This window comes from Nerophis lumbriciformis, linkage group LG11 (assembly GCF_033978685.3).
Source record: "Nerophis lumbriciformis linkage group LG11, RoL_Nlum_v2.1, whole genome shotgun sequence".
In the NCBI taxonomy this organism is placed as follows: Eukaryota; Metazoa; Chordata; class Actinopteri; order Syngnathiformes; family Syngnathidae; genus Nerophis; species Nerophis lumbriciformis.
Genome location: NC_084558.2, coordinates 19,805,828 through 19,828,044, shown reverse-complemented (window position 1 = coordinate 19,828,044; position 22,217 = coordinate 19,805,828). Strand labels below are relative to the sequence as shown.

The window sequence follows — 22,217 nt, the reverse complement described above, 5'->3', positions numbered from 1 at the left end:
ACTTCGTCCAGCTCCTCCCGGGGGATCCCGAGGCGTTCCGAGGCCAGCCGGGAGAGATAGTCTTCCCAGCGTGTCCTGGGTCTTCCCCGTGGCCTCCTACCGGTCGGACGTGCCCGAAACACCTTCCTAGGGAGGCGTTCGGGTGGCATCCTGACCAGATGCTCGAACCACCTCATCTGGCTCCTCTCGATGTGGAGGAGCAGTGGCTTTACTTTGAGCTCCCCCCGAATGACAGAGCTTCTCACCCTATCTCTAAGGGAGAGCCCCGCCACTCGGCGGAGGAAACTCATTTCGGCCGCTTGTACCCGTGATCTTGTCCTTTCGGTCATGACCCAAAGCTCATGACCATAGGTGAGGATGGGAACGTAGATCGACCGGTAAATTGAGAGCTTTGCCTTCCGGCTCAGCTCCTTCTTCACCACAACGGATCGATACAGCGTCCGCATTACTGAAGACGCCGCACCGATCCGCCTGTCGATCTCACGATCCACTCTTCCCCCACTCGTGAACAAGACTCCGAGGTACTTGAACTCCTCCACTTGGGGCAAGATCTCCTCCCCAACCCGGAGATGGCACTCCACCCTTTTCCGGGAGAGAACCATGGACTCGGACTTGGAGGTGCTGATTCCTATCCCAGTCGCTTCACACTCGGCTGCGAACCGATCCAGTGAGAGCTGAAGATCTTGGCCGGAGGAAGCCATCAGGACCACATCATCTGCAAATAGCAGAGACCTAATCCTGCAGCCACCAAACCAGATACCCTCAACGCCCTGACTGCGCCTAGAAATTCTGTCCATAAAGGTTATGAACAGAATCGGTGACAAAGGGCAGCCTTGGCGGAGTCCAACCCTCACTGGAAACGTGTCCGACTTACTGCCGGCAATGCGGACCAGGCTCTGACACTGATTATACAGGGAGCGAACTGCCACAATAAGACAGTCCGTTACCCCATACTCTCTGAGCACTCCCCACAGGACTTCCCGGGGTACACGGTCGAATGCCTTCTCCAAGTCCACAAAGCACATGTAGACTGGTTGGGCAAACTCCCATGCACCCTCAAGGACCCTGCCGAGAGTATAGAGCTGGTCCACAGTTCCACGACCAGGACGAAAACCACACTGTTCCTCCTGAATCCGAGGTTCGACTATCCGGCGTAGCCTCCTCTCCAGTACACCTGAATAGACTTTACCGGGAAGGCTGAGGAGTGTGATCCCACGATAGTTGGAACACACCCTCCGGTTCCCCTTCTTAAAGAGAGGAACCACCACCCCGGTCTGCCAATCCAGAGGTACCGCCCCCGATGTCCACGCGATGTTGCAGAGTGAGAGTGAGACGAGCATGTGCTTTTAAAAGTCCTTAAAACCAAAAGATTTCTACGACAAACTTTGCCTACAGTATCTTAAAGATGCGGTCGCCTCAAGAAGCACAGTGAGCAATCTTGGCTCAGGATGTATCCTTTAAAATATAACAAGTGTTTTTTCACTTATAAAGAAGCGGCTGCATTCGGCGGCATGGCACAGGTGATAGAGTGGCCGCCTCCCAAACCAGGTGGTTGTGGAAGCAATCCTCAAGTAAAGCAAGACCCCCTGTTACATCAGTAGATGAATGAAGTAACAGTGTCAAAAGCGCTTGAGTACCCTGAAGGTAGGAAAGTGAAAAAGTCGTTTATTAAAGTTATTCTACTGTAAAAACTAATTTGTTGCTCCAGCAAGTCTTTAAAAAACCTTCAGCTGATACAAAATGTTCCCACACAAACTTCAGTTGTCTTAGAGCCTTCAGTTGTCAAGCTCCTCTCATGTGGAACCATATTCCTGACTCCTTCTTTCTGTCTCTCTATTCACAACCATACAGACCTAATGAGTTTTCCTAATCTGCAAATCTATTTCCACCTCGACAACAAGACACCTTTCACCGACATTCTGAGCAGAGTTAGAATGTTGTCCTCGTGACTGTGTGGATTTTCTCCCACGAGAGGGACAAGCGGTAGAAAATGGATAGATGTATAGTTGGATGATGATGTTATGTAATCGTACATAAAATCATTGTACAATATTTGGAAATAGTGTGTGTGTGAGGGTGAACGTGTGCATGTGTTTCTACTCACGCCCTCATTCTTCTCCTCAGTAGTTGCCAGCATCTCCTGAAGGGCTCGAACAGACAGTGACTGCTCCAACACGAAAGTGCAGATAGAAAGATCTGGAGGTACATTCTGAAACAGCAGGAATTTGAGCAATCAAATGCTCAGAAAAATGTCAACAAAACTACAATATTAAAACGCATTGATGCATTGCACCTAGAAGCAAATGTTTAGTGTCAGTATAAAATGTTTCTTTCTCGACCTGTTCAGAAAGGATTGTTGTCAAAATGGACTACACCTGTTCCAGTTTCCTCTATGAGATACCCTGCTCTGTGCTCCTGACATAATTTAAGCATTTCAGCTGTAATCATATGACTATCTTCACTCTTTTTTTCTTCTCGATTTTTCTATCAGCAGAAATGATCTTGCCTGTTTTCATTAACTAACTGATGTAAGTGAGGCATGAGAATTCTTAATGGGAAACTGCACTGCACTTTTGGAAGGTTTCCCCATCATTCACAATCCTTATGCGTGACAACACGCATGTCTTTCTCTTCGCATTGTTTTTGAAATTGTAAAAAACTGCTATTAAGAGGTGATAACAATGCAGGTAAGCTTTGTTAGTTAGGTAGTAATTAGGAGTCATCTATTCAGCCGATAAAGCCCTCTAAAAATTTACAAAAACTGCCAACAATGTTCTATTTACATGTTGTGACCTGGCAATTGTATGAACCCAATACGGTTGTATTCAGTCACATGACTTTTGAACGGAAGTGAACGAAGTGGTGGTCCACCAAACCAACATGGCTACTGCAGCAAACAGTGTGCAAACTATCTGAGTATGCAAGGGGCCTAGATCTTACCACTAAAAGCAGATACAAGGAAAACAATCAAAACATGCAATAGAATCGACACATATACGCTATCAAAAAAAGATGTTTCTCCTCCTCGATGTCGATTAAACGTGCAGCTGTTACGGCGCACACGCGTTCCGTGCTTCCCTCTTCTGCGGCGGCGCTCAGAAGCTCCGCTGTGAGCACCAGACACGCCCCCGCGCTCATCACGCAGACCGCGCCCACACTCCGCCGCAGCCGGAGGCAATCAACACCCAACGCACCTGGATTTGATGAGGGACGACAGTATAAGAACCTTCGACGCTGACTCATCGTCGTCGGAACGTTGCTCTGCTCGTAGTAACCTTCACGTCTCTGACTTCCCTTCAGCTCTCGCTCGTTTGCCTATTTGCTTGTGCCTCATTTCCTGATCCCAGTGTTGTCTTTCGTTTCCCCCACAGTGCCCGTGTCTCAGCCTCGCTGTATATCTCCGCTGCCATATTTCCCTCCCGGACTCGGCTTGCTCTCCCGATCCTTGACCCAGTTTTGGACTTCCGGATTTCGCCCTCCTGCCCCCGACCCCGCTTGGACCTTGGACCTCCTCTTGGATCATTCCCTTTGGACTTGGACGCTTTTCATTCAACACGCACCTCAACAAACCTTACGGTATTCATATGGTTAAATTCACACACATAGTTTCTCATGCAAACACATAGTAGCATACACACCCCATTCACTCATCAAGCACGCAATAAACCTGTTGAGCTTGATATCCTGTTGTCGTGCCGTCTCCTTTCCCAGTATGCCATAACAGCAGCTCTACTTTCAAACACGATAAGCTTAGATTTTTCGTTAGGTTTTTTGACCATTGTACAAAAGTAATTGGAGTGTCTATAGCTTGTAATTATCCTATTACACTTCCAGCATTAACCCGCGGTGGAGTTTCCAGACATGTCGAACTATCATTCCACACAACAAAACAGATGCTGGAGACATGGAGACCTACAACTTGTTTGTGTGTGGCTGGGTCAAGGAAATTGGTATCAAGAATTTCCCGGAAAAATCATGCATTGTTTTTGTTCGGATAATATTGCATTTCACGATTTAACTTTGCTTCTTGCGAGGACGCCTCTTTGTAAACAAACTGCGAGTACATAGCACTCAATACTTCGATAATTCACTATTGTTATGCACTGTTGTGTGTTTTAAGAACTCCGAAACAAGATAAATAAATAAAACAAATAATATCAAGACAGTACTTCAAGAGCGTTAACCAGTTAATTTTATGTAACTTGTTATCACTGTCTGTTGCTGCTGCTTGCACACTGACAGCTGTTGTGCAAATAAAGCAAATACTGCACCTTTGTGAACAAAAGGTGCACAAATGTTGGATTTATGGAACAAGAGAACTGGTGAGTGTTTAATTTGGAATATTGAGCGATCTGTGTGACACAAGCTGTCAGCTGGCGCCGAGTGTACACATTAATTTATTTGTGTGTCTCTCGCTTGGTTACATAAAATTACTATGCTATAGTTACAATGGAAAATACAAAATGTTAACAGTATATCAAACAAACCTTTAACAGGTGATCGCTGCAAACTTGTGCGTTCTTCGACTCTGCTCCCTTGGACCGCAGTGCTATTCGAGTGTCATTTTTCTCGTCGTCGTTTCGTAAAATCTTGCACTATTTCGCCCCTTCTTGATTACCTCTCGAGGAACTCTGAAGAAATGTTTATCCTTTTTAGATTTGAACGGTTCAAGCAGCCAAAAACAATGCAAGCATGGGGCTTTTTTCCTGGAGAAAAGCTCAATGGTGGCCAGAACGCTTTGACAACAAACATTCACAGGACCACCACTTTGAGTCTCGCATAGTTAATGAGGCGGACGTGACGTCAGGTGAATACAACTTATAACCAAGCTATAGCGACACTGTTATTGAAGAGCTATTGGTGAGGACCTACTTTTAGAAAGACACAGCCCTGCTAACAGAGACACAGACACGGCTCCTCCAGCCAGTAGCGGGAGGTAAGCTAGTTATTGAGCTACCTCGTTGCTGCTCAATTCTTTCTGAATTTAAAAAGGTTTTTTGCTCGTTTGTAAATCATGTCTCACATCTGTATCGTAGAAGGCTGTGGCCATAAGGAATCTATTTAGACCCGAAGACGTCACGAGGAAGACACGGCAGGATGCTTGTTTCCTCAAAGCATTTTTACCTGCAGAATGAGGATTATAATGAATGGATCATCTAAACAGGGAGCACAAGACTTGTGCTGAAAGATATAAACATCCCATCAGTCTGTATCCCAGTGAGAGCGGACAATGTACACTAAGTGATTGTTTTATTATGTTGGTATTTCATATTTCTTGTTTAGCACTTAGCACTAGTGCTACATGTATTGTATGACTAGAGCTGAATCTGCTTAGCACCCAATTTCTAAAACTTTTAGTTCATCTTCCGTATATTCAGGCTAAAAATGATAAGGTTCTGGATTATAATTTGTCCTAAAGTAGTCGGCTTTGCTCTCATGAAGTTAGCCATGATTAGTGATAATTGTTGATTGATAATGATCGCTGCTAGGCTCTCTATGAAATCAATCAGCCCAGTAAAGAAGTCATGGTATTGTTTAAAATTATCAAAATACTGTAAATATTACATGTTATCATGAAAATACCTGTTACTACATTACATTAATACTTACAGCATACGTATAAAACGTTGCTGGAAATTTTTGGAGGTCATTAGAGGGCTTTTTAGATGGACTAGATGAATCCCCATTACATGCATTGTAGTCTTGCAGTCTTTAAACATTTAGAATACAATGGACAAAAACCTGTGTTCACATTGGGGTTTTGAAAATTCCCCCAAAAATTAAGTTCCCCTTTAAGTGTGGACACTTATACAATTTTTCAGTAGTCAACTAGTCGAGTATACATGTTATGTACAATATTTGTTCTCAAGATCTTAACCTATTTGTGAGCCGAATTAACAAGTAATTGTTTCATCTGTCCAATAAAAACATGTTTTCATAGTTTATCAAAAGTAACACTTTGGTTTAAAATATGTAATGTTCACAGTTGTATAGTATACGTTATATACTGTAAATATTATTTTGGCAGGACAATTTTGGCAACAGATTAGATTAACTCAAATGTTGCAATAGTATATTTTACTGAACTAGACTGTATTTAGTTATTGGCTATCATTGCTACTAAAGTGCATTACAAATTGATATTAAACACAATGTCAGCTTATAACGTGGACAGATTCATCATTGATATTTTTTCTTAGTAATTTATGGTAAAACAATGTTTTATTTATAAAATATAATATACTGTTTCCAATTAAGCATACCATATTTAGTTTTACAGTACAGTTATACTTTTATTGATAAAAGTTTGGTAACTGAGCTGACAGTTTGGCTTTACAATTAAATCTGTTGGGGTTACAGCATGGTTAAATCAGTACCTTTGAGTTTGAGATGGATTCAAGGAAGCACAGCCTGTTTCCGAAGCCTTCAGCTGCCAGGCAGAATTTCTGTTGTTCCTTATGGATTGTGGCCGAGCACTGTAGAACCACCTCATCATTCTAAAAACACACATAAAACAATGCATTAAATCAGATCTCAAATCAAAGGCCAAGCTCAGGAAAAGTCAGTTGGTTTAAATCGATTGATCACCAAAAGGGTTGAGGTCAAGGCTTTAGTAAGGCTTAATGGTAGCTTGCTTTATCTATTCCAAAAGCATCTCATTTTACCACCAAACCTTTGTCAAGTATTAGCATTTGACTAATACTTAATGAATACGGGCTTCTTTATGAGTCTGCACCCTTTTAGTGAACGACGATGCAAAACTGACAGAGACATCGGTGTTCTAGCAATTTTTACTTTATTGCAGGCTAATCAAGCTTTGGTGGTGTCTGTGTTGTTCCTGAGCATCCGTATTACATTTTACGTAAGGGGGACAGCTTGGGTCTTTTTAATTTGGCAACGTGGCAACACATCCAAATAACTTGCATTTAAGTACAAATTTAACTGATGGTATCGCAATCTGCAGTTCTGATGTGGTCAATGGCATGGCAGATTTAAGACTTGGTGGTTTCTCAACAACTTAACCTGTTTGTTTTTATCCAAGGGTGAAAGTGTGGGTCCTCTCTAGACCGGAGGTGCTTATTTCTCGTGATTCGGGCAATCAAAAGAGAGTTTAAATTGTAAGAATGCTGTGGGCTCCGGACACCGCGGACAGGCCGAAAAAAAGGAAGAAGGTGACAAAGAATGATGTGCATCGCCAAAACAGACAAGCGTTTGAAAAGATAGTCGCTGCAATGATACGTAAAACTTTAGAAGAGTGGGTGACTTCGATTACCTCCAATATAAATATAATCTGTGTAATTTACAACAAAATGTGTTCATACAGTGGCCTGCTCACAGCCAGATTAAGGTTTCATGTGAAAAATATGTATTATTTGAGTGACAGGAGCTAGTGCATTAAATGTGACGTGGGTGCCACAGGGTTCAATATTATTCAATATTATTATTATGACCCATCCTGTTCATCATGTATATTAATGAATTAGGACAAAATGTGTCTGACGCTAAAATAAATGTTTACGCTGATGATAATAATTTACTGTTTTGGTTTGAACCCTATTAAAGCTGTGGAATCTTTGCAGAAAGCTGTTGACGTGATCCAGCACACATGTCTGCAGCTAAAACTAGTACTCAATGCTGAAAAGACAAAACTAATGTCGTTTTCAAACATTAAGAATGTTCCTCAAACTATCCCCTTAGTGTCCACTCTTGAGGTAAATGTCATAGAGGTGATTCACACTTACAAATATCTTGGTAATTTGCTGGATAACTCCCTGACTTTCAAGCCCCATATAGACAATCTTGTGAAAAAACTTAAACTCAAATTGGGCTTTTTCTTTTGAAATAATATCTGTTTTTCTTTTGAAGCAAAAAAGCCCCTTGTCACTGCAACATATTTATCCGTTTTAGACTATGGAGACCTGTTGTACATGAATGCCTCCGCTCAATGTCTACATAGGATTGACACTGTATATCGTGCTTCATAACTACCTGTAGGGCCTTGACCCATCATTGTGAGCTGTATTCTCAAGTGGGATGGCCTTCTTTGTCCTCCAGGAGGATAGGTCATTGCTGTACTTTTATTTATGAGGCAATGCTGGGTCTACTGCCCTCCTATATTTGTAATTTATTCACACGGAGGAGTGTAGACTCTTATTGTTTGCGTTCGAATGATCATTTGTTGCTCACTGTTCCATTTGCCCACACAGAACTGGGGAAAGAGGCTTTTGTTTACTCTGCTCTTTTTACATGGAACATGTTGAAAAATTACTGGAAATTAACTGAACTTATTTCATTGAACACTTATAAGTCCAGATTGAGAGCACTTGAGTAGACGTTTTTAAAATTATAACTGTTTTCCTTAATGTGTATGACATGTATTTTTATGTAACTGTATCTTTTGCTGCCTCTTGGCCAAGAGTCCTTCGAAAAACAGTTTTTTTTAATAATCTCAATGGGACTTTCCTGGTTAAATAAAAGGTTAAATAAAAAATTGCGATATATTATTTTTGCAATCTTTTATATGTAAACATGCCAGCATATCACAAAGTATTCAAAATACTTTGACTCTTGTCTGATTACTCAATGTATTATCACAACCCAGGAGAGGAGTTGCTGTCACAGTAGTACGTGACAGAGTAGGCCCAGCCCTCCACCATCACCGGTCTCAGAGGTGCCAGTGTGCCGCCGCCGGCTGTTGCTGCTGCTACCCGCCAGACTGGCTGTGTTGGAGTCACAGAAACACATTGTGACAGCAATGGGTGGCAAAATAATCGTCGACATAAATTAATAGAAGCCCTTACGAATAAAAATATGAATATGAAGCATTAATTGCATTGGCAAAAAAGTTAATTTTGTGTCCTTGCCTCAATCTTGTAATTGAGGTAATTGATGAAATCAAGTCTAACCACGTCTGCGTGTCAACAACGTAACCACAGCCTGTAGGCATGTGTGTACGTAAAGCATGAAGTTGGCTTGAGGCACCGCACGTTTCAAATCAAGGTCTCTCTAAATCAGTGGTGTCCAAATCCCAGCCCGGCATTTTCAATGTGGCCCGCGAGATAAGATGAGACGAGTTTAACTTGAAGATGCAACCTGGCTGTGTGGGGTGTAATTTAAATACCCAAGACTGCCCAATACTAAATGTTTGTTTCATCTGGAGGAAAGTTCTCTGGTCAGAAGAAAAAAAAATTGAGCTGTTTGGCCACAATACCCAGCAATATGTTTTAATACATGAGGCTCCAGGTTTTCCAGAGAATAATACTTAGCGGAAGAGTGGGCCAAATCGTGGGCCAATTCTGCTATATATAGCGAGTAGAGGTACACATTAAAAGTAAAAACGGAGTGTGTCTTGAAACGTGCAATTCAAGTAGTCCCAAAAAGTGAAGTACTTGCTGCGCGAGTGGAGATCTGCCTCCACATGTCCAGAGAGTGTGCATTACCACCGCAAACCATCGCCGAAAACCTTCATAAGCAACCCAACATATCATGAGTGTTGAGAAATAGAGCTTGGACATTAGGGCTGGGAATTGTAAAAAACTTCACAATATGTAAATATATGTGTTACTTCAGTCATGATACAAGCTGAGTCATAACATTTTTATTAAAATGACCCATTTCCATGGACTCATGGCACACTGTTGATATAAAATAAACAAAAAAAATTACAAGAATGGAAAAACAGAGCATAAAGGTCAGTAACAAGAAAAAAATGTATGTCGATACTAATAACTAAAGACACACATATTTGTCTTTAAATTAATGTTTAATGTTTCTGTAGCCTTTTTATTAGCCTATTTCATTAAAAAATAAATTGTGTATTCACAGAAATACATAATGATGGAGGTGTCTGGTGTCAGAACAGAGTTTCAATATACTGCACTATGTACCTTATGACCTGCAGAATGACTTAGATGTACTGTATCTGAACATGATACTTTAGGATAATTAATAAACTATTTTAAAGAAACATGATATCAATGTGCTTGGTCAATGTGGATTAATGTTTTGAAGCCGTTAAAACTATTGATTGTAAATATTGTATTTCGTGCTGAAAAAGTTTTATCAGATGTTTTATTGTGTTGTGTCACAAATTTGATTTTTTTAACCCCAATGTGGTTTACGTGGTTAAATAAAGGATACATATAAACACATTCTATGGTATTATACATTTCAGCTGGCATATACTGTACCGCTATGTAGTTCAGCTTTCTCAATATTTTCATCTTCCTCCATCTTCTTATTCTATTGTTAATTCAGTTTATATCCTTCCATCTAAAAATCTTATTTCTTCTCAGCCTCAATTCAAGTTTTGAGATAGCGATTCCTTTAAGTTGGCTCAATTATTGCTTGATGTTGAAATTGGCTTTTATTGTTTCTGTGTACAATCCAGTTGATATGATCTTTAATATTTTACCATTTACTTAATGTTTTCAATGACAAGTACTTTGGCTGCCTCCTGTCGCAGATGTTTGCCCCTTTCAGCTAAATTTTCTGCTTCAGCAGCGCTTTTGTATTTCCTGTTGGTGAACTTTATGATGATGACAGATGACGTTATTTCTTCTTATGGTGGAATGCATGTATTTATGTTGTTTACATCCACCTCTACCTGTTTTGATTGCAGAAAGTTGGCCACCAAGTAATATCCACTTGTGGTTGTCCTATTGTGAAAGCCTTAGCATTGGCCGAGCTTTAGTTTGAAGCTCAATAACGATCACATAATTCATGTGTGTGCTTTGATCCATGTCATTCATTCTACACAGTTCATTCTCGCTGTGGTCTGAGGTTTCCAGGAAAAAAGTCAAAATTTTGTGAAAGTGTTTGTAGAAAAAAATTCAAAACATTCATATTTCCAAGATGGCGGCTAACGGTTCTTCTCTTCAGTACTATTCTTTATTGTTTTTCTACTTCATTCTTACCTACAGCACTGTTTTAGCTGTACAGACTGGGACTTATTTGAACACCAGGATCTGGAGACTTACACAGGAACGGTACTGGACTATATCAAGTTCTGCTTTGGGAATGTGACTGTCGATAAAATCATCTGGGTTTTCCCTAACCAGAAACCCTGCATGACCAGCCAGGTCTGCTCACTCCTCAGGCCCGCGACGCTGCTTTCAGGTCAGGTGACAGAGCTCTGTACAGGGCTGCTCGAGCTGGCCTGAGGAAAGGAATTAAAAAAACTAAGGCGGACCACAGGATGGGTATAGAGTCCCACCTGTCCAGCAACAACTCGCGAGATGTCTGGCGGGGCATACATCACAGCCTCTGAAGTTGGTGATGTGGTGTATCAACAGCAGAGGAGCTAAATAGCTTCTTTGCTCGCTTCAAGACACCACAGCAGCACTCATCTGTTCCAGCCCTGACTGTACAGGAGCATGATGTCAGAGGGGGTCTCCTGACAGTGAACCCCAGGAAAGCTGCTGGCCCAGACGGAGTTCCTGGCAGGGTGCTCAGAGCATGCGCCCACCAGCTCACCTCCACCTTTACTAGGATCTTCAATCTCTCCCTGGTCCAGGCAGTCATCTCGTGCTGCCTGAAATCAGCAATAATAATCCCGGTGCCGAAGAAGTCTCCCATCACCACCCTGAATGGTTACCGCCCGGTAAAGCTTCGAGAAGCTGGTTCTACAGCACATCAAGAACTATCTCCCCCAGCATTTCGACCGCTACAAGTTCATATATCGGGCGAACAGATCCACTGAGGATGCCATCACTGTGGCTCTCCACTTTGCTCTACACCACCTGGAGCAACAGCAGAACTACATCCGGATGCTCTTTGTGCATTACAGTTCTGCATTTAATACAATACTACCGGACATCCTCATTACAAAACTGAACACTCTCGGCTCCCCCCCCCCTCCTCACTTGTGCCTGGATTAAGGACTTTCTCTCCAACCGGCCCCAGACTGTGCGACTCGGCCCCCACCACTCCTCCACCCGCACGTTGAATACCGGCTCCCAACAGGGCTGTGTGCTGAGCCCTCTTCTGTACTGCCTCTACTCCTTCGACTGCAGTCCGACCCACAACAACAACCTCATAGTGAAGTTTGCGGACGACACTACGGTGGTCGGACTCATCTCAAAGGGGGATGAGGGAGCCTACAGAGAGGAGGTCCGGAAGTTGGCAGACTGGTGCTCAGAGAACAAACTTGCTCTGAACACCAAGAAAACCAAGGAGATCGTCGTCGACTTCAGGAAATACAGCACTGACCTAGCCCCCCTCTACATCAAGGGTGAGTGTGTGGAGAGGGTCCACACCTTCTGGTCTCTTGGCGTCCTTATCTCTGACAACATCTCCTGGTCAGAGAACACTACTGCCATCACTAAGAAGGCTCAGAAGCGGCTGCACTTCCTGAGAGTCCTCAAGAAGTACAACCTGGACTCCAACCTGCTGCTGACCTTCTACCGCTCATTCATTGAGAGCCTGCTGACATACTGCATCACAGCATGGTACGGCAGCTGCCCCGTTGCAGACAAGGAGAGGCTCCAGAGAGTGGTAAAGGCAGCACAGCGGATCATCGGCTGCCTTCTCCTTACACCATACTTGCCAACCTTGAGACCTCAGATTTCGGGAGGTGGGGGGTGGGGGCGGGGGGCGTGGTTAAGATATATATATATATATATATATAAGAAATACTAGACTTTCAGTGAATTCTAGCTATATATATATATATATATATATATATATATATAAATAAAAGAAATACTTGAATTTCAGTGTTCATTTATTTACACATATACACACACATAACACTCCTCTACTCATTGTTGAGTTAAGGGTTGAATTGTCCATCCTTGTTCTATTCTCTGTCACTATTTCAGAACACACACATTATACAAATATACATTATAAAATCAATAAGAAAACGGGAGCTCTAATTTGGGAGTCTGAATTAGGATCAGAAGTTCCTATATAAACATTGCGCACTCACGTCGCCTTTTTGTATTGATTACTGCAGCTGTACACTGGATTCATTCACAAATACAAACTACAACTCACAAACACTTTAGAGTTAGGCTCCACCATCAGAATGTGTACTTAAACTTATAAAGATCACATGGATATTATTCAGTGAGTTGATTCACCAAAACTAACGTGTTATACAGGAGGAAAAAGCACACAGGACGTTTCAATTGTTCACAGACTGGTTGCGCTCATCAGAATGACAAGACACTTCCGGTCTGCAGGTGATAGCATTCAATTGGGAAGAAACGCCCTACTGCCCCCTACTGACCAATGTGAATACTGATAAATGTGTAATGACAGCTCCAAAAACGAATTCAAACCACAAAATAAAATAAATAAATTAACACAAAAATGTGACACATTATGGGTGGGTCACATATGCATGTACAACAGGCTGTCAACACGTCACTCAGGTCTGCATGGAGCTGGAGGGGGCGTGGCCTCCAGCTCCGCCTGAATTTCAGGAGAAAATTTGTCCCGGGAGGTTTTCGGGAGAGGCGCTGAATTTCGGGAGTCTCCCGGAAAATCCGGGAGGGTTGGCAAGTATGCCTTACACCTCCCGCTGCCTCAGCAGAGCTACCAACATTATCAAGGACAGCTCCCACCCTGGCTTTGACTTGTTTGACCTGCTGTACTTAGCGCTACAGGGTCATCAGGTCTAAGATAAACAGACTCAAGAACAGTTTTTTCCCTAAAGCCATAACCACGGTGAACTCTCATAGGCACTGATTTTATAGTTTAGCACCTCTTTGTGTGCAATTTTTAATTTCCACCCACAGTCTGAATGCTTCTGTATACATGTATATAGTATAATATCTAATATTTAAACAACACATTCAGAACATTCGTTCTCAGGACTGGACTGTGCAATTTACCTCATTTTGTACTATTTTTCTTTTCTTTCCTTTCTTTGTTTTGCATATTTATTGACTGTCGCACTGATACTGGAGTTGCTTTTAATCTCATTGTATCTGTGTATAGTGACAATAAAAGGCATTCTATTATATTCTATTCAAAGGATCTCTATTTATACACTGGATTAAAATAGCTCTGTGAGAACTGCAAAGTCGATTTTTGTCATCGCCTCTAAAAAGACTCTGAACTTAAATCGGAACGAATCAGAATCGAAACTGGAATGGGAACCGGAATTATCTAAATTTAAAGGATGCCCAACCCTAATGTTGATGTTCAGAATTCTGGTGTTCGTGATTGTGATTGATGGATAATGAGGAAGTGGGGTTGTTGCTGCTATGGAGAGGGCTGTGTGCGAGATTAGGAATATGGTGTTAGAATTGAGCACTGATGTGGCTTGTTTAGGTTGGCAATAAACTTCTAAAATGAGCATCAGACTCCGCGGGCCTCGGTTAGAACGCTGCATTACACTAACAATGCTAATGTTGCTCTGATTTTTGCGCGTCACAGCTAAGTTGCGTCATCAACATGCATTAACGTGATAGGACAATTGAATTACAATATCTATTCTATTCTGTGATAAAATAAACCTACCCTTTGCACTATTCATCTACTTGTAACTGAATACCTTACAAAATTAGTTGGTTAATATATAATTATTTCGCCCCACTGTAAACATAGTGTATGTACATAAATATGTCATGAAATTGTAACATTGACACACATAAAAGCCATATTGACAATGAAAATTAGCACAATATAGTTAGTAATAAACCGTAATTATGCATAATCTTACTCAACAGTGTATCAAACAGTAGCAGCAAAAACATTAAAGAATTTTATCAGTGTCCTAAATTCAATTCATACAAATATGCAATGTACTCAAAGTCCCACAATTCTGTACCAAAACAGTACAAATTGCACCCATTCATCCAGGTCCTGTGAGTGTGTGCTGTGTTCAGGGATTTGAAAGACACACAAAACGGCAGTGTGCAGGTCAGTGGAGGACGGTTTAAAAGCTTGGCAAAGTCAGTGTAGACGAAGGGATGCGTCACTGATGATGTAATCAAAGCAGAGGACAAAAAAACAGAGAACAACATTTCGCTTCATAACCAGAGAATACTGCATACAAAATAAATCATTAACTCAATCTCTTTAATTTATTTTATTTAAGTACATTAAATTACAATATAAGTTAATTTGATCAAAAAAATATATTTGTTACTCTGTATTGATCTTTTTTGCAAGTAGGAATTATTTTTGGCACCTTGAGTCAAAATGTGATTTCTCAGCAAAGAAGGATCATGCTAATAATGAATAATGTGTTACATACAATCAAATACTATTATGAATGAAATTTAACAGTTTTGTGATGTAGCGTAACATTTGTCTGGAGTTAAACTTTTGAACTCATAGGTCATTTATAACACTAAGGGCACAATATTTGCTGCTTCACAAAATTCTGGAGTAGAAAAATGTAATATTGTGATAAGACCATTTTAAGACATAATTCACGTTGTAATTGGGCTGCATGAGAATTAAAGAGAGGTTGCAAAAATACAAGCTTATCCAAAGGACTTTTAGAGAATTCTTATCGACAAACCGGCAAAGGTTGTCAATAAAATTAGTGTTCATATGATTGTTACTGCAGCAAGTGTAATCATTTTCAACAAAGTTGGTGCAGGGGCTATATATAGGGATTAAGAGAGAACAAAACAAAAAAAACACTTCATATGGATTTAATGTACTGCCTCTCTGAGCTGGATTATGTAGTATTTGAGGGAAAGTAATGTTGCAATTTTCAACACCAACAAAGCAAGTATGCTTGGTAGAAAACGCTCCCATGTAAAGTAAGGCTCCATTCTTCCAAAATGTGCTAGCTTGAGTCTAATTTACAATGGATTTGCCATAAACAGTCTAATATTAGCATTAGCGATATTACATGGTAATTTCAAAATCTCCAAATTTGGTAAAAATAAACACAACAACAGTAGGATGATGATACAATTAAATCGCTGGTGTATAATAAGCACAATAATTAAAGTATGTGAAACGTACGTCCCGCGGAGATCAGGCCCACGAACAGGTTTACTAAATATAAAAATGAGCCCAATTTTTTTGATGGAAGAAACTGCTGTTCTAAATGTGTCCACTGGATGTCGCGATAGCAAATCAGGTGTAACCCACGTCACACATGACAGTGTTTAAAGATGACGTGTCAGCTGACTTTAAGCACCTTCTGGATTGGCTGCCGCTGGTACAATCAGTGCAGGTGCAAGCAATAAGCTGCTCCTGTTGTGGTTTGCAGCAGATGGCGGCAGAATCGACGCACAATACCTTCTTTCATTGTAAATTATCCGCTCGATGAAATGGTAGTATGCAAAGACTTAAGTCAACTTGACTATCATCTTTTTACAAACCCTGTTTCCATATGAGTTGGGAAATTGCTAGATGTAAATATAAACGGAATAAAATGATTTGCAAATCATTTTCAACCCATATTCAGTTGAATATGCTACAAAGACAACATATTTGATGTTCAAACTGATAAACATTTTTTTTTTTGCAAATAATCATTACCTTTAGAATTTGATGCCAGCCACACGTGACAAAGAAGTTGGGAAAGGTGGCAATAAATACTCATAAAGTTGAGGAATGCTCATCAAACACTTATTTGGAACATCCCACAGGTGAACATGATTGGGTATAAAAGTAGATTCCATGAAATGCTCAGTCATTCACAAACAGGGATGGGGCGAGGGTAACCACTTTGTCAACAAATGTGTGAGCAAATTGTTGAACAGTTTAAGAAAAACCTTTCTCAACCAGTTATCGCAAGGAATTTAGGGATTTCACCATCTATGGTGAGAGAATCTGGAGAAATCACTGCACGTAAGCAGCTAAGCCTGTGACCTTCGATCCCTCAGGCTGTACTGCATCAACAAGCGACATCAGTGTGTAAAGGATATGACCACACGGGCTCAGGAACACTTCAGAAACCCACTGTCAGTAACTACAGTTGGTCGCTACTTCTGTAAGTGCAAGTTAAAACTCTCCTATGCAAGGCGAAAACCGTTTATCAACAACACCCAGAAACGCCGTCGGCTTCGCTGGGCCTGAGCTCATCTAAGATGGACTGATACAAAGTAAAAAGTGTTCTGTGGTCTGACGAGTCCACATTTCAAATTTTTTTTGGAAACTGGACGTCGTGTCCTAAGGGCCAAAGAGGAAAAGAACCATCCGGCTTATTGTTAAAGTTGAAACGCCAGCATCTGTGATGGTATGGGGGTGTATTAGTGCCCAAAACATGGGTAACTTACACATCTGTGAAGGTGCCATTAATGCTGAAAGGTACATACAGGTTTTGGAGCAACATATGTTGCCATCCAAACAACGTTACCATGAACGCCCCTGCTTATTTCAGCAAGACAATGCCAAGCCACGTGTTACATCAACGTAGCTTCATAGTAAAAGAGTGCGGGTACTAGACTGGCCTGCCTGTAGTCCAGACCTGTCTCCCATTGAAAATGTGTGGCGCATTATGAAGCCTAAAATACCACAACGGAGACCCCCGGACTGTTGAACAACTTAAGTTGTACATCAAGCAAGAATGGGAAAGAATTCCACCTGAGAAGCTTAAAAAATGTGTCTCCTTAGTTCCCAAACGTTTACTGAGTGTTGTTAAAAGGAAAGGCCATGTAACACAGTGGTGAACATGCCCTTTCCCAACTACTTTGGCACGTGTTGCAGCCATGAAATTCTAAGTTAATTATTATTTGCAAAAAAAAAAATAAAGTTTATGAGTTTGAACATCAAATATGTTGTCTTTGTAGCATATTCAACTGAATATGGGTTGAAAGGGATTTGCAAATCATTGTATTCCGTTTATATTTACATCTAACACAATTTCCCAACTCATATGGAAACGGGGTTTGTAGTTAGAGTTCCATGCAGAGCTTGCAATTGGTTGAATGCACAATGCGGACCCTGAAGTCCATTGTAAATATGTGTGTTTCTAAATTTTTTGTGTTTTTTCTATTTTATTTTATGCTTTAATCTACTATGTTCACATTGGTTAAGATTGTAGTTACATTACCTTAATTTCAGCTATAGTGTCATTTTGAGAATGGTTTTGTTTATTTTATAATTGTAATATTTGAATGACGATAAATTAATGTGTTGTGGCAGTTGTGGATGTCACCACTGCGGCGGTTATCCTAAAATGTTTCAGTAGTTCAAATCCGGTCTGTTTATAATATGCTTTATTGGGAAACCAACCATGTCTTTCAGTTTCAACTTGAGTTTAAATGGACGCCACTCACATCAGGAGGTATAACACTGTAATTCCTTTCAAACCAGTAAAGAGAGGTACAAATGTATAAATAAGTAAAAGTAAGCCAGAATGAATGAGTCTTAAAAAAATACACAAACACAACACATGGCAAATAGCAATGTAGTTACAAGAGCACCATACAAATACTACTGACAGGGAAGTCGTTATAAAAAGAGGAGGGAGAAAGCAGAAATAAGACAAAACATGAATAATAAGACAATAACAAATACAACATAAATAAATGACAAATGACTATACTCAAAAACTAATTGTCCAGTGGAGTACCAACTTGTAAAAGGCTGAGCCTGTCACAGTCCCTGCAGTGTCTTGGGTTTCTTTGTGTTGTCTGTCTGTGTATGGTTATGTGTGGGCGGAGTTTTGGTTCCTGGCTTCCAAGTTTGGCACACCTGTCGCTGATCATCTCACTCACCTGCCTGCCATCTTCGCATCACCTCCACTCTATAAAAGCCCTGGTCTTCTCATGCGGCCCTGCCAGATCGTTTCATAGTTCTACAAGTGGTAACGCTTCTAGCAAGTTTTCCTAGCATATTTTGATGATCTTGCTGATCTGATGTTTTTTTGCTCCTGGTGTTTTTGCTCCTCGACTTTCCCCTGTTTTCCTCTGCCTTCAGTGCCTACCTACTACAATTATGCCTGCCTAACACCTCCACTCCAGCTGACTACTCCTCTCTCTCATCCCTCGTTTGTTTAGATAAAAACCCTTGGACTTTGGATCTGTCTTCTTGTCTGCTTTTGGATCCGCCAGTTTGTTAAATCGTGACAGAACCATATTATAAATCACCTACCATTCCACACATCAATGCCATCTGAAAGGCTGAATTGTGTTATTAGTGTGAGCACTCGGTTCTACGCTACAGGACGATAGCTTCAGCACAGTTAGTTACATGAAAAAAAAACATGTTTTACCATTTATCACCAGTTGTTGAGAAATGACAACACTCACCACTGCAGGTGACATACCAAATAAAAATACATGTAATAATTCAACTCAATAACTCAATAACTGTTTTCAGGATAAGTTTCTAAATTTATAGTAAGTAATTTTTATAATCTTATTAAATGCTTCTTCAATCAAAATCAAAACACATTCACACAATATTCATTTCTAATTTTCAAAATTGACAAGTATGTCATATCCACACAAAAACATCAGTATCTGTGAGATGATGGTAATTTCCAGAGGGCTCTTAAAGAATCCAGGAGAGTTAGCAGCTCTGTAGCTTTCTGATACATAATTTCGGGGAAAAAAAGGTATCAAACGCAAGGCCCAGAGGCCAGATCTGGCCCATCAAATCCTGAAAGAATTTGCATCATTAATCATTTTTACTAAATGTCTGTTCTTGAAATTTTGACAAAAAAGTATGTACTGCAATAAATTGCATATATTTTAAACAAATATTATATCATCTACTGCATTATTATTTTTAAAATAAAAACAAATACTTGAATATCTGGTAGTCACCTTGACTTATGATTTTAAAGCAAGTTATCCATCAGTTTGTACGTAAAAAAAAATCTAATCATCAAATGCATAGGCAATTGTGTAATAATATCATGAGGCAATTACCATGACCTAAACCTTTTGTAGCGGAATGTGTCCGTGAATCAGAGCAGCCATGTCTACTGTACTGTTTCCCCTGAGGTCCTATATGGGACACCTTAAGTTAGACCAGTAAATTATGTGGTACCTATGCCACTTTGGGCCTCGGAGACCATAATAATTACAGAAATGCAACCATGACCTGACAGCGCTAGTTGGCCCTATAAATTTAAATAGCATCTGACCAGCTCTGAAAACACCACATATCATTCATGATCTACCCAAATCCTATTGTTCAAACTGGTTGCACACAAATACATGCAGCTAAGTTTTTAAGTTGAGGTCATGGAGAGAAAAACATCTTCATCCTACTTTTCTTTCCCATATTTATGTAAGTAGGCCAATGTGAACTGGATGTATTTAATGGCCTTAAATTTCAACATGGACTGTATTGTAGCCAGCTATGATAACAATATATACCATTTTTGCATACAAATGATAATAAAACCATGTTAAAATAAGTTACAGGTTACAAAAGCTCCTCTTACTGCTGACGTGTGTGATACCAAATTGCTTCATTTCTGGTTTTTCGTTGTTTAAACTTGGTGCAGTTGATGTATTATTCTCTCTCTAAACTTGGTGTGCCCAGACATTTTGCCTCCAAGGGACAAAGTAAAAATGTGCCAATGGGCCACAAGCCAAACACAGCAAATTTAAGCGTACAGCAGCACCATGAGTGAGGGGTTTGCACCCATACTGATATACAGTATTTAAGGTAGTGGAGATCACCATATTTGCCAGATGTTAGCCTTGCAGACTTTCCATCAATGATTGAGTGAACTTGACAGAGGTCAATATAAATATATATTAAATTTGGGAAGTCCCACTTTGGCGGGCCAAACAAATCAACTCGTTGGCCCTACAAGCCCCACTTTGGCCACCCTGCTCTAGACTCTTATTAATCTACTTGCTAACTTCCTGTTGAGATTTGGTTACTCTGTTGTAACTAACTAAGTCCAAGCTACATTTTTGTTAAAGTGTACTAATTTAAATTCATTAGCATGTCTTTTTATCACCTCCTGCTCTCTCTTACTCGATGTGTTGCATGCTGATCTCGTTCTCGTCCTCCAGGGATAACAATAGGTGTAAGAAATGTAGTTTATTTTCCGCCATGGGGGCAAATATTAGTAACTTAGAAGTTAATAAGTTTTAGTTTTTTTGATTAATCAAGTAATTAGATAAAACACAATGTATCGCCTCAATGATTATGTTAGGGAAAATAGTTAATAATAATCAACAATTTTGCTGATGGCCACAACCTAAATTCGTTTTGTCTAATAAATGCACATAATCAACATTACAATTGCACTTTTAAAGCAGCACAAACTAACTTTTCAACCTTCATAAAGTATTTTCATAACTTTTGGGATGATACATAGACTTACAATTAGTTAGGGTCTGTATCACTCTCACTGGCAGTAAGCAGTTTTGAGGAGGGTGGCAAGAACCATTGCTTTCGTATGCGCTCTATTGCAGCTGCTGTGCGGAAACTATGTCCGCGCATTCAAAATCCCGGGGCATTCCATGCGGTCTGAATGCACAGTGCCGCAATAGTTAGTGCTGATGCCTCACAGCAAGAAGGTCCTGGGTTCGATTCCTGTTCCCCATCTAAATACACAAGTCATGATAAAATTAGCCATGTGCCTGAGATCTGCACTCTGTCCAATCAGACTTCACCGTCAAACAGTAGGAGATGCCTCTTTCTGGGTTGAGTGAGATAAAGTATGTGAGCCTGTCATTGTTGTGGAGTCAAAGAACAACACACACAAAAAATGGTGGTACTATTTTAGGAAGAAGGTAAAGAAGACGGATGTGCATGGCCAAAAGATAGAGGGACAGGAGAGTAGTGTTCAGCAAGTTTAAAAAGATAGTCACTGCAATGATACTTAAAACTGACTCTGATTACCCCCAATATAAATACATTTTGTGTAATTTACAACAAAATGTAAAAAATACACTAGCCTGCTCACAGCCAGATTAGAGTTTCATGTATAAACTATGTAATATTTGATTGTAAATCTTTTTAAATTTAAACATCATAGCATAAAAAATAAAAAAGACTGACTCTTGCTTTATTACTTAATTTATTATTACAACACATGAGGGCTACACAGTAGCAGCCACATGACACAAAGTTGGACCATTCCTCCACTGTCTCCAGTGCCATTTGTGCTGCAACTGTTCGCCTGACTGGCCAAGCTGTACTGGAGGCACAGGAACACATTGTGACAGCAATAGTTGTCAAAATTATACTTTATTTTTACATATATTTAAAAATATGTGTTATACTATTTATCAGATTGCGTTAATTTTAGCTATTCTTCAGTGTGGATGCCTCAAAAGTGGTGTTTTTTTCCATCAATCCTCAGTGCCATGCTATGTTTT

General features: G+C 40.4%; 1 protein-coding gene across 12 annotated transcripts in view; it reads right to left on the bottom strand.

Annotated features, from left to right (window-relative positions):
- Positions 1-22,217, bottom strand: part of ryr2a (ryanodine receptor 2a (cardiac)) — a 249,867-nt gene that overhangs the window by 210,962 nt on the left and 16,688 nt on the right. For 11 of the 12 annotated variants that reach the window (XR_009815903.2, XM_061967101.1, XM_061967103.1 and 8 more), the window contains exons 2-3: positions 6,378-6,497; positions 2,105-2,209 (exon numbers count right to left, since the gene is read on the bottom strand). Coding sequence is in view for 11 of the 12 variants with exons in the window: in XM_061967101.1 (XP_061823085.1) it covers positions 2,105-2,209; positions 6,378-6,497 (225 nt within the window). In the remaining variant the exon portion in view is untranslated. The remainder of the gene's footprint in view (positions 1-2,104; positions 2,210-6,377; positions 6,498-22,217) is intronic. The other variant, XM_061967108.1, reaches the window with a different exon arrangement.